This window comes from Spermophilus citellus (assembly GCF_964194105.1).
Source record: "Spermophilus citellus genome assembly, chromosome: 8".
Lineage (NCBI taxonomy): Eukaryota > Metazoa > Chordata > Mammalia > Rodentia > Sciuridae > Spermophilus > Spermophilus citellus.
In genome coordinates this window covers 154,957,393-154,970,250 of record NC_138189.1, presented here as the reverse complement: position 1 = coordinate 154,970,250, position 12,858 = coordinate 154,957,393, and the positions used below count along the sequence as shown (strand labels likewise).

The following is a 12,858-nucleotide window of genomic DNA, read 5'->3' as shown; positions in this document are numbered from 1 at the left end:
GCAGCCAGGAGGCGACGCCCCAGGTTGTGGGCGCCATTCTGGGAGTCACGAGGAAGCAGTGACTCCCGAGTCCTGGCCAGGCCTCTAAACTTGGATCTCAAGATCTCCACGAGAGAGGAGAGGTGGACACACAGGCAGACAGCCCTGAGGTCTGGAGTCACGCGGAGGCTGCCGCTGGCCCGTGACATTTATACCACCACCGCCACGCCTGCACACGCCTAGCGCTTCTCTTTCTTCCTGTCCTCTGGAGACGGAGTCTCTCTGGACGTAATTTCAGCTGGGCCACACAAATCTGGAAAGAGGAGAGGCGGGGAGGGGCGGCCGCCCGCAGTGCAGAGCCAGTGGGAACCCCCGAGTGACATCACCAGGCCCCCGGGGAGGGCGCCAGGCACTCCATCCCACGAATGGCTGGTGTGAGTGGACGGTCCAGAAACCAGTCGTCACGGCAACGAGGCCAGGGCAGGAGACACGGGGCCGGCACCAGGGAGAGGCTCAGGGCCCTGCAGGCTCTCAGGGAGGGCCCCGGCCACAGGACCTGCCACTGACTCCAGCTTCTTCAGACCTGCCAGCCAGCAGTGCAGTCACACATTCTGTAATCAAATCCAAGTCACAGGCCACCAGAATGGCTACTGCCACAGGCCCCCAAGCACACGCTACCAAGGTGAGGAGCACTGGGTACTTGGGATGGCCACATGGAGGTGTGGGACATGTCATGAGGCTGATGTTCCTCTATCACGGGACCTGGCACATCCCCTGCTGGACATGCTCCCACAAGAAACAGAGTCCAGTCCACAGGATGCGCTTCGCAGACACAGACAGCAGGTTCTCCAGAACTTAAAAAAATAGAAAAACACTCCACTGTCTACCAACTCATGAGATGAACAGGTCACGGTCCTTACCCACACCCCGGAGAGGCCAGCCGGCCACAGGAGGGTGCACTGCCACCCTGCCACCCCATGCAGGAATCTCCAGCAAGGAGGTGGACACGGAGGCCACGTGCCACATGGGTCCATGCTGTGGCACCCTAAAACCAGCAAACACAGCCCCAGAGCAGACCAGACACTGTGGTGGGGTGGGGGGCAAGGAGGCACAGCTCTGGGGTGACGGGGCGGTGGAACTCCAGGTGGTGGGGTTTCCTGACTGTGTGCTCATCTGCCCAGTCTTATCAGCCACGCTGACAGTGGGCGAGCGCCTTGCATGTGAGTCCTACCTGGACTCTGCAGAACGTGGGGCTGTCAGCCGACTAAGTCATCCTCATGGGCAGCTGGTGGGTAAAGAGAAGCCGGATCCTGAGGACATTTCTAAGCAAGGAGCTGCCTCACTTCACCCTAGTGACCCTGCTGACCCTTCTCCTGGGTTGCCTGGACCTACTGTGGAGAGACCATTCTGGCTACCTAGAAAGAGAAGTTCAGCCAGAGTGGGGTTTGGGCTAAATCCTTTCACCAGCACGAAGGAGTCTTGGGGGCCAAGATTTTGAAGCTAAAAGCTGAATGTGGTCTTCAAAAGTGTACAGAATCAGTCTGGCCCATAACCAGGGCTGACAGATAGAATGCAAATAAACTCAGGTTCAGATGCCAACAGATAGCCTGTCGGTGTGACTGTACCCCAGGTCCTGTGTGGCACATGTCCCCCCGCCCATCAGTACCCCCGTCATGGGTCCATGTAAGGCCCTTGGATTTTATTTATTCTCCCCCGGCTGACCTGATGAACCTCGCATGCGTGTCAAGGCTGCAGGTATTTTTAGGAACTTCTGCTGGACCTTCCTCTTAAGAAACTGTAGCTGAAGAAACCTGCAGCTGCTGAAGATATGGACTTCTGAGCAGCAACTGCCACAGGACTTTATCAACCACAGGGCGACCACTGACCCAGGGCATCGCCACCTGGGTCCTCATTAGAAAAGAAGCTTGGGTTCCACCCGGACCTCTGGAGCGCAGAGTCTGCACTGGGCAGGATGGATAGGCAATTCCTATGCCGTGGCAACTGCAGAAGCACTAATTCAGAAGACCGTGTGCTGGAGAAATTCCCAGGCCCGGGACACACAGGGTGCTCTGAGGGGAATGCGCTGTGGGAGTGAAACCCCTCACAGGAACGTCTACAACGTACAGGTGCTGCCTAAAGATGCCAACTGCCGCGCAGCAGCAAGATGAACAGAACTGAAGCGAGACTCCCGGGCCACGTCAGCACACCTGGTTCCAACTGGGCGACAGGACAGAGACGCAGAACCCGAGCAGACCGACGAGGAGGGCAGCCGTGTGGATATGCATGTGATTCACACCGGCTGTGTCAGCTCCAGCTGGGCCCTCCTGGCCTGGCCCACTGGTCCCTGACACTCCTGCACTACCCGCCCTCACTAGGATGCTCCCATCCAACCCTGGTCTGGGCAAGACTGAGATTCAGAGTCTGAAGTACACTTTCTAACAAATGTGCGTGGCTTTTGCACCTACGTGAGTCAAAGCCCTGCGGTCAGAGGGTGGCCAGTGGGACTGCACTTCCAAGGACGGGTGTGGGCCCCCAGGAAGCACGGCACGGGGCAGGGCTCCAGGGGGCAGCCTGCTGCACACTTGGCCATGGCTCTAGGACGGCCTGGGCTTCCAGGGGACTCCAGCGTCCAGACCCTGGCCGAGGGACTCGAGTTAACTGGTGTCACAGGAAACTCTACGCGTCGGCCTGCTGGGTCCAGGGCCACCGGGACGACTGGTCAACAGTCCTTCTGTGTGTGTCGGTGACAGGTTTTCAGAGGGAGAGCGCAGGATTCAGGGCTGCCTAGAGGAGACCCTCCCACCCGCCAGGGCAGGCACCTCCAATCCACCTAGCGCCCCAGGGAAGAAGAGCAGAGGGGGGTCCTGCCACGGGGCTCACAGACTCCAGGGATGGGGAGGGCACTCACCAGCAGCCTCCCTCCTCAGGGCCAAGCAGGCTGGCCCAGCACACTGCCCACTGCTGGGGGTCCAACCCAAAGACGGAGGACCCTGGGCGTCCGGGCCGACCACGTGGACCACCCCTGACAAGTCCCCCCGTCCATCTGGACACTGCAGACGCAGCCCGACTGACGAGTGAGCCCACGTGCGGCAGAGCCGGGAACACACAGCCCAGGGCTCAGCTTGTCTGAGGCTCTGTCCACTGTCTTTTCAAGTAAATATAAAATGATGCTGTCTCTCAGAATCCACAGACTGACACGATTCACACTGAAATCTTCACAACTGGAATTAGCTACCCTTTCTATTTTCTCAAAATATCAATTTGAATCCAAAGGTCAACGAATAATCATTACAGCTGAATGATCATTTATGATGAAAACTTATTCCAATCACAGCTTGGTTAGTCTTCTAAGGTAGAACAGGTGCCTGGAGAGGGCAGGCAGGAAATAGCACGTATGACATTTGTTCTAGTCAGAGGCCACAGTGAAGCCGTCAGGATTCATCCTGGCAACCCAGGGCTCAGTGGGGACACCAAGCTGAACACCGAGCAGGACTTCGAGCACCTGCACATGTCACTGTCGTATCGTTTCACTCATATGCAAAGTAAAAAATATGTATATTTATTTTCAAAGAGAAAAGTATTTCCAAATGACCTTTAAAAATGAAAAACTGCCTTACCTCCTCCCTGTGATTCTTAATTGGCATACAGAGAATACTTTGTGTCCTGTAGCCTGTGATTTGGTCGACTTCTGCATTGAACCGGGGATCCTAGGGAGGAAAAAGAAATTCAATTTGATGACTGATCTGTACAAAGACTGATGGGATTTTTCTAATTTATTAGATCAGAGAATCTAACCTTTGACTTAGCTGGCCGCACTGAGTAAAAATGTCACCATGTGGCAGGCAGACAGTCACGTGAACACTGCCATTCTTTGACAAAGATGAATCCAAGATGTTTTTAGCATCTAGTGTTTATGAGAAACCAACAACGACCAAACAAAAAACAAACCAAAAAAACCAAACCGAGACTTTTAAAAAGAAAGGAAATTAAAAGTACTATTTAGATAATCTCACAATTCAGGAAAAATTGGTGGCTGTCACCTCTGTGACACCATCTGCCAGTCCCTGCTGTCTCGCCGCCTGGTTTTGCTGTGCCATCCAGAGAGCACAGCTCTGGAACGCCCCTGGGACCCCGGCCTCAGAGCCTGCACTGACCTCCCCTGCGGAGGCCACTCCCCTGCTGGCCTTCGGGGCCTCTACCTGAAGGGCTCAGGAGAATCTAACTTTCTGTGTGTGCAAAAGGGTGCGTGGATGGACTTGTACGACTCCTCTGGCTCTCTTTCCCTTTCTACAAAGCACATTGTGCACATCTAAGAACCACAGAGGACCTTCGTGGGGGTGTGGAAGTGCTGAATGTGGTTACGGATGGAGACTAGCGGGCAATTTCTCCACTAGGCTTTAGAGTAGGAAGACCCAAAATTAGGCTGCAGACTCCAGGAGGGATTCACTATCAAATGACTGCCGCTATCCAGTGAGATCAGGAAGGAAACCCACAGCACCGGGCTGGAGTGAGACCAGAAGGAAGCAGACGAGCAGGACACAGCCCTCCGAGGGCCCCGCTCCCTCCGCACAGCCCTGGAAGGGCTCCCCATCTCTGCACCTGGAATTCCCTCCCTGGAACGTGGCCGGCCCACCTGGGAAGACCTCACCCTTTGAAGGTCACATCTGTGTATTAATCTGAAGTCAGGCACAGACAGAGCTGTGGTGGGAAGGCCACTGCATGAGCGTGCGCCAAATGGGGTCAGAAATGAGGCCAGTTCTCCCCCGAGAGGCCACACTTGGCTTTAAAGATGATTTCAAAAGAAAAGTTATAAAATGACAGAATACTATAAACACTTACTTCATTTTTGCTTTTTTCCCCAAACATGCTCAAGATTATATTAACTAAGATACACAAAAGCCTTAGCTAAATATTTCTTAAAAATAGTTCCTATTTATCTTTAGATCTTTAGGTATCCTTCAACTGCAAGGGAAAGGAGAGGAGGCAGGATCCCGAGACGGACAAACCACAGAAGTGAGGAACCAGTGACGAGGAGCAAGTCATTCTACAAACTTACAAAATAAGAAGGATAAAAATGCACCTTCTGTAGCTAATTTTCAACATTAGAATTGTGAGACCAATTTACAAAGCAGAGGACTTGACCAGTGGAGGCCGTGGACTCTGTGAAATCAGGAGGACGGCGTGGCTTCTGGGTGTCACGGTGGCGTTCACCTCAGTGGAAATCCTGGAGGCTGCCCTTCAAGGAGGAGGGTGGGATAAACACACCCCTCAAATGCGTTCTACCTGAAGGTCCAGATTCCTGGTACTGCCAGGAAAAGTGTCCTTCACCAATGAGGTCAGCACAGAGGGACCCACACAGAGGATCGCTCACTCCTCCAGGCCAGGGAACAAAGGAAACATGGAACTCTGCTACCCTGAGATGACAGCGGCTGCCAGCTGTGAGGGCACGCTGTCGGGAGACCCCGCCAGGCGTCCCCCTCCGCAGGCTGCACACTCACAGGTACTGGACGTGCCCTCCCGAGAAGACCACCACCATCCCAGACGAAGCTGCAGCCGAGGCAGAGGGGAGACACGTGACCACCTCACAGCAATCAGCTTTGTGCACGGGACGCTGCTGTCTGGGAGAGGCAGGTGCTGCCCACGGAGAAGACCTGAGAGAGCTCCAACCTCCGTGGCTGGAACTTGTAAACTAAGGAGAGATGTGAGTTGAGGGCAAAGCAGGAGTAAGCCAGGGTGGCAGAAGCAGGAGTGGCCAGTTCCCTGGGACATGCCAGGGCCAAGCACTGAGAGGACAAGCCACGTGGCCTGCTGAGGGCTGAGGGCTGACGCCCGGCAGGGAAGGGCCTGTGGACAGCGACACTCAGCGAGGGCAGGGCAGGCCACTCCTGGGGAGCGCGGATCACACCCCGTGTGGGTGCTCCTGAGGCCAGTTCAGAACCGGAGCTCACCCTCCCCAACAGATAATAAGACGGAGCCTGGCAGGATCAAATGATGTGCCCCAATTCCACTTCCTGCCAGAAGGCCAAGTGCCCTGCACGGCAGGCACCCAGTGTGTACCCACAGTCACAGCCCCTGAGGACAGGAAAACCAGCCCCACGGAAAGAGAAGGAGTCGACAGAAACGGCCCCCGATGGCCAGTGCTGGACCTAGCAGACGAGGCTTAACAGCACCTTGACAAACAGACCTAAGGACTCAGGAGAAACAGGGTACAAGTAGGCACAGGGGACTCTGCAACCAAAGGGAGACAGCTACGTAAAACCGTAAGACGAAAGGTTCACTGATGAATTAGCAGACTGGAGACGGGGGAAAGCAGGGTCCAAGAGCTGACCGCGGTCCAGGGAGGCACTGTTCAGAGGACTAGGGGATGACACACAGAAGGTGCTGGTCTTGTGCTTCCAGGACAGACATAACCAGAATCCCCAAGAGAAGGCTGTCAAAGGGCATCAGGTCATGATGGGAAACTCCCAAAGTTGGGAAAGCCTTCAGCTTATTCTCCCAGTGAGAAAACCATCCACGGGGGAAGCACAGAGGTGCAGGCGGAGGACAACTGGATGCCCCCGAGAACACTCAAGTGCAGGAACAACAGGAAACCCATTTAAAGTGCTGACAGAAAACCGCCCTCAGCTGAGAATCGTGGTGCAGTGGAAATGTCCTTCAAAAACGCAAGCAAACAGCAGCATTTCCAGATAGACTAACCTGCCTCTGTCACCACCAGATACCAGACGGGGCAGGGACTGCCGAGGGCAGAGCGAGGAGCTGGCTTCTGCAGGAGGTGATGTCTAGGAACGAGGGAGCCGCAGCCTGCTCCGTGGAGCAGGAGGTACCAGACAGAGAAAAGAGAGGAAATCACACCTCAGCGAGGATGGGCCGTCGCTAATGGGGTAAGCAGAGGCCCAGGAACGGGCTGCAGGTGCACACTGCACTTCACGGCTTCTCCCAGTTGTCTCCTGACACACCAACCACACGAGCAGGGGCCAGAGCCATGAGCACGTCTGGCGCCGCCATCTTGGTCTCTAAACACCACTCCCCGCACCCAAGGAACCAGGTCCCCTGAGGAAAAGGACAGACAGGCTCAGACGTCTGGATAAGCAGAAAGTGGGGGAAACCCCAAAAGATGGCTCAGAAGGAGAGAGAAGTCAGCAGATCCGATAGGAGCTGAGCCCCAGGACAGACAAAGGAACAGCAGAAGAAGCGGTGAGCCCCACTGAGTGAGCCTTGAAGGGGAGGAGAAAGCGCTTTCTCACGCCAGAAGCTAGGAATGAACCAGAAGGCATCTGGAGTGAGGAAATCACGGAGGCCAGCGCGTAACCGCAGGCCAGATTCGAGGTCTCGGGCACCAGGGTGAACCCCAGAGACAAACCTGGCACAGACCTCCTTCTAAAACCGAGGTGATTTCCCTGGAAACAGCTGTGTTTTTTATCATTGTGACAAGCCGCTTCCAACCAGACCTGAGTCCCTGCTGACAAGATGACTGACTGGGGTGTGGGGTGAGCAGAGAGCCGTCCAGAGCTTCAGCCTGGGGCCGAGCACCAGGAAACCCGCCAGGTGAGTGCTGGCCCCGGCTGCTGGGAGGAAGGAGGGCCTGGGACTGCGGCGCCCAGGGCCAAGGATTCAATCAGTCTTGCCTGATGAGACGAAGCCTCAGCCAGAACTGGGACGAGCTGGGAGCTTGGGGCTGGGGTCTGTGCAGGGGTGGGCCGGCCGGCAGCTCTGCGGCCTGCAGCCACCTCTCCCACCTGGCTGCTGCTCAGGTGCAGCCTCTGTGACAGAACTGCCCTCCAGTGGAGAGCTGCCCTGGGTCCATGAGCCGCGGCAGAAACCACCGAGCCCCAGGGGCCGTGGGGGGCTCTAAGCTGCGGTCAGCTGGAGGGAGGGCAGGGAGCTGTGGACCCACTGAGGAGGTACCCGGAGTCAAGCAGCGTCCCTGCCAACTGCAGAAAGCGTGGGAATTGAGAGGGACAGCAGAACCGCTGGTGCTGGAGAACCAAGCAGGGTCCTGACGTCCACCTCTGTGGCCCAGCCTGAGTCTGCGAGAAGGGCGTCCCACAGAGCTGCTGCCCGTACCCCTCGGAGTGTCTCAGGAGAGAACATGGAGAGGCTGGGCACTGCTCTGGACTGACAGGTGACCAAAAAGACACCACAACCCTGGATCCTGTCAAGGTCCAGCTGAGAAGGAGACGTAACTCCTTGTGGGTGGTCCACTAGTGGGACCCTGGGGTCAGGAGCTGGGCGGCTCCGGCTCCGTGGGTGCACTGGCTCTCGGCACCTGGCAAGCTTCTTCTATGCCGTGACACTCTCTCGTCTTGTCACTGACCGGAGCTCCAAGGTCTTCTTCCTACAGCTGGGCCCTGCATGCCCCTGGGCTGCCCGGCTGATGGGTGAGTGGGGACAGGGTGCACCTGTGGTCTCTGCAGCTGGACTCAGTGGTGGATCTGGTCTTACACGTCTATGACCTGTGTCATTTTGTCAGTAATATAATTGCTGCATTTACAAATCTGTGTCATTTTGTATCATTTTCTATTATGGCTTGAAAAAGTGAACCAAATATCAATGATTTCTTACAATTAATCTGATATCATGTTCTTGATTCTTGCCTTCAAGCTGAGCACTATTCTATTTCACGTTCACTTCTTGCTTTTCCATGGCTATGTCACAACCTTTAAAAGGTCCTGTGGTCAAGTAAGTTCAAGGAATATGGCCTCAGAGCACCACCCCTTTTACAGCTGAAAGAAGGACGACTCAGGACACCGCAGAATGCATCTTCATATTCTGACGACTTTCACAGACTGTGAGACTGGCTGGATGTGGCGACACCTGACAGTGATCCCAGCAGCTTGGGAGGCTGAGACAGGAGGATCACAAGTTCAAGGACAGACTCAGCAACTTAGCAAGACCTGGTCTCAAAATAAAAAGTGAAGAAGAGGGCTGGGGATGTAGCTCAATGGCAGAGCTCCCCTGCATTCAGTCCCCAGGAAGGAAGGAAGGAAGGAAGGAAGGGAGGGAGGGAGGGAGGAAGGAAAGCTACGGGATGGTATTTGATTATTCAAGTCATGGTGAGGCTGAGGGACTTCCTGTGCCAGGGAAACTAGAACAGACCCAGCCCCACAGCTCAGCATGAGCCTCTTGCCTGCTACAGCTTCTGTGAGCCACGGCACACATGGGTAGAGGGCACTGAGGGTGAAGTCCACAGACCTGTTAGAAAGCAGCACCACTCCTAACCACTATTAACCACATCAACAGAGCAGCAGGAGTCCACAGAGGTCCTCAGAGTGTGGCAGCAGGGAGCTGGCACCCCCTCACCCCGCCCCAGGGCTGCACCACCTCATAAGCATGCAGTGTCAACCAAGATGCCCTGCTTAGAAAGCATTCAGAACAGGGAAATGGGAAATCCGAAGACTCTGAAGAGTGTAATCTGTAAATCCATAAAGGCCTGTGAATCACTGTAGCAAAATCAGAGCTATCAAATCTTTCCACTGAAATACCTTAGAGCAAAAATCTCCATATTCAAAAAGACATTCATAACTTTATTTGTCAAAAAGAAAAAGAGGGTGGAAGGAGAGAAATCATTCTGTTATCAAGGGGGCCTGAAGGAGGGATATGACTGAAGGGATGAGCAAAGCCCAGGGTGGGTGGGTTGGCAGTGTCTGCACCTGTCACCTCAAAACCTCAGAAGGACCTGAGCTCACGCACGTGGAGACGGCACAGACCAGGACGAGTGTGACAAGGCGAAGAGGGACACGTCCCCTCACGCTCTGTGAAGGAAGGACAGGCCAGTCCCCTCAGCCCCGTCTCCAGGGACCCCGGGAACTGCTGAGGCGCTCAGGCATTTGAAAGGCAGGACAGCCCCCGCCCCTGGCCCTCCGCAGCCGCCCGCCGCCCTCCGTGGCTGCTCTGCCCTGGTACCTCGTAGGCATCCTTGATGTTCAGGGGCTCGCCCAGCGCGGCCACGTGCCCCACGATGCCTTTGTTCCACTCCAGGCGGATGCAGCTGTTGGAGGCCTCCTCCAGCGTCGTCCCCTCCGCGACATCGAAGAGCCGGCTGACCAGGAACTTGTCGTTGGAGCTGTCCTCACACACGAGGAACAGGGAGTAGCGGTCGGCCGCGATGAGCCCGTGGATGTGCAGGAAGATCTTGTGGCACAGGGCCGTGACGTCCAGGTGGCTGGAAATGTCCTTCACTAACTCCAGGAGCCTGGAGCACTGGTCCCCTTCGTCACTGTCGAAGCGTGGGGGGGTGAGAGGCATCTGCTCCTGCTTCCCTGCGTCGGACAGGAAGCTCACGGCACCCTCAGAGTCCTTGACGAAGATGGGTCTCAGGGGCCTGTCGAACTCCGAGGCAGAGATCTTCCTGGCTGGTGTCCCAGGGGCACTGCTGTCTGCGCGGGGACTGGGCGGCAAGGGGCACGAGCAAGACTCGGGGTGGCCTCGGACGCCGTCCCTGCACAGGGGGATGGTGTGCACTCTCTCAGCAAACCACGCGTTGACCATTTCCCTGCAGGAAGCACAGGCACACGTCAGGCGGGGGGTGGGCAGTGCCTGGAGGACTCCCAGCACGGGGAGCAGGCACTTGCTGTCCTGCACCTGGGGAAGAAGTGGCTTGAGCCCAGGAGGCAAGCAGGCAGTGTCCACCAACTTTAAAGGCCCTGCCCCTTACCCCGGAGCCTGCCCACGTGTGCAAAGTGCCAGGCAGGCACCTGGCACTGTCGGCACCAGGAGGGGAAGTGGCTACCTGATGTCCTGGCTGGAGGCTGACTGGTCACCCAGTGGGCACCCACCTGCCCAATCTCCACAGGCAAAGAACATGTTCTTAGCATGTGCTTAGAGTGTGCTTAGCATGCTCAAGGCCCAGGCTCACGTGAACATGTCGGACATCAGGGGAAAAGTAGCAGGTGGGAGTCAAGAAGGAGGCTCTGACCAGGTGGTCACTGCTATGCCCGGGACACACTGCTACTTCCCTCCTCTTTCTGGACTCCAGGGGACTCAGAAGAACATCCCATTACAGACACAGAAGCAAACACCATCACTTATTTAGACCTGGAGAGGCCGATGCTGACAGCCCTCTGTCTAAATCCCGAGGCTGACTTCAGTGGCTGAGCTGACCCGTTCCACAGCTGCCCTGGAGAGCCAGGACCAAAGCTGAGTCTCCGGTGGATGCAAGTTCCAGGGGCACCAACGCCAGCCACCAAGACAGCCCCAGAACCCACCAAGCTGGAGAGCTAAGATCAGCTGTGCGCAGAGGAGGACGCAGGGGAAGGGCCAGCCCCGCGCACCTCTGCACAGGAGCCCCGCCCTCAGACACTCTTCACGCGCACTGCACCGCTGTCCCCAAGCATCAGAGACGGGGACTCCTGGGGATGGCATCCAAATGACTATGGTGCTCTGAAGCTGGGTCATGGTTATAAACTGAGAGCAATGTATCAAGGGGACATGTGATGAGCACCCGAGAGCCGGCCCCAGGTCACCGGGCTCAGCCCAGAGCAGTGCAGGGTGCGGGCTGGGTTCAGACACAGGACGAGTCCCTAGCTGGGCGTCCTGTCCTGTCCTCGCCCTGGCCACTCCAGCCATCCTATATTGGCTGCTTCTAGCTGAAATCACTGGCTTCAGACAACGAAGAAAAGGTAGTTCCAGGTTCCCACAGCAGACCCAGAGCCCCAGGCCACCGCGTGACCAAGAGCACAGCCACCCACCCACGCTGTGATCCTGAGTGATGACCAGGGCTTTTCAAAGTTCTTGGATTAATAAGTTCTGGTAAAACTAGAGCATAAAATTTCTCCTTAAACCCAGCTCTTGTATTCGCTCCCCAAACCACATCGTAGAAGAGATTCCACAGCTGGGGTGGGGGCCACCTGCCATCTTCTCACCAGAGAGAAAAGTGTCCACTGCTGGAAGTCCCTGGCTTTCCCTCGGCATCTTCCCCTGGGAGCCTCAGGGTCCTCCTTGATAAACTGGGATAAACTGGGACCGTCCCCACCCCTCACCAAGTTCAAGGTTCTGACCCCCTCAATCAAGATGTCCAGGCCAGCCAGCAGGGTGGCCCTAGCTCAGCCACGAGGCTGCAGACCTGAGGGCTGGACAAGAACAGCTTCTCTGGAGTCCAGCTCTGAGGTGGTGACCCGGCCGCTGTGCCAGCTGGCCCTGGAGACCCCACGCAGCCTCACGGTCCAGGGGCCAGGAGGCGGCCTCCAGCAGGCGACCCCCTCAGCCTCCGAGCAGGGGAACCCTTTCAAACTCCTTCCCAGAAGTCAACGTCACAGCGAAGCAGAGAGCACAGGGTCACCACTGTGAGGGTCGGCCATCCCCACGCCCCGCTCGCTCCCTGGGGGCGGAGGGCTGGGTAAGAGCAGCACTGCTCATTCACTCCTGAGGCTCAGCCAAGAGAATCAGGGCTCACGAGCCCCAGGCAGGGCGGACTGGCGCGGTCCGTAGAGGCTTGCCCACACACCACGAGCGCCCAGGGGCTCGACACAGCAGGTGCCTGGGAATGCCCTTCTGTCGGCCCCTCCAACTGGAGGGAGGGTAGCTCTTCTTTTAAAGAAGTGTATTTAAATCATCATCTGAGCAAAAAGAATGGAGCAGACACAAGTTCCACGGAGGTACTCCGCCCCGTGCTACAAGCACCGGTGATGCGTAGTGACTGAGTATGAGCTGCTCTTCACTAACTGACCTGCCAACCTGGGAGCCATCAGAGAGCGGCTTGAAGTCCGTCGGCTGACGCAGCTTTCACAGGCTCTTCAGAAAGGACAACGGGCCCTGGACACTCAAGGCAAGCCCTGGCCAGGGGCAATGCAATGAAAATCCATGCCACAGCTTTGTCACCCACGCCCAGAGCCTGGTGTTGAGCGCCCTGTGAAGGTCCCTCTCCTCCACACTCCGCTGTAT

At 56.5% G+C, this 12,858-nt stretch overlaps 1 protein-coding gene across 1 annotated transcript in view; it reads right to left on the bottom strand.

Annotated features, from left to right (window-relative positions):
* Positions 1-12,858, bottom strand: part of PDE5A (phosphodiesterase 5A) — a 92,524-nt gene that overhangs the window by 64,151 nt on the left and 15,515 nt on the right. Inside the window, exons 2-3 of the mRNA XM_081304413.1 lie at positions 9,883-10,471; positions 3,597-3,686 (exon numbers count right to left, since the gene is read on the bottom strand). Coding sequence (XP_081160539.1) covers positions 3,597-3,686; positions 9,883-10,471 — 679 coding nt within the window. The remainder of the gene's footprint in view (positions 1-3,596; positions 3,687-9,882; positions 10,472-12,858) is intronic.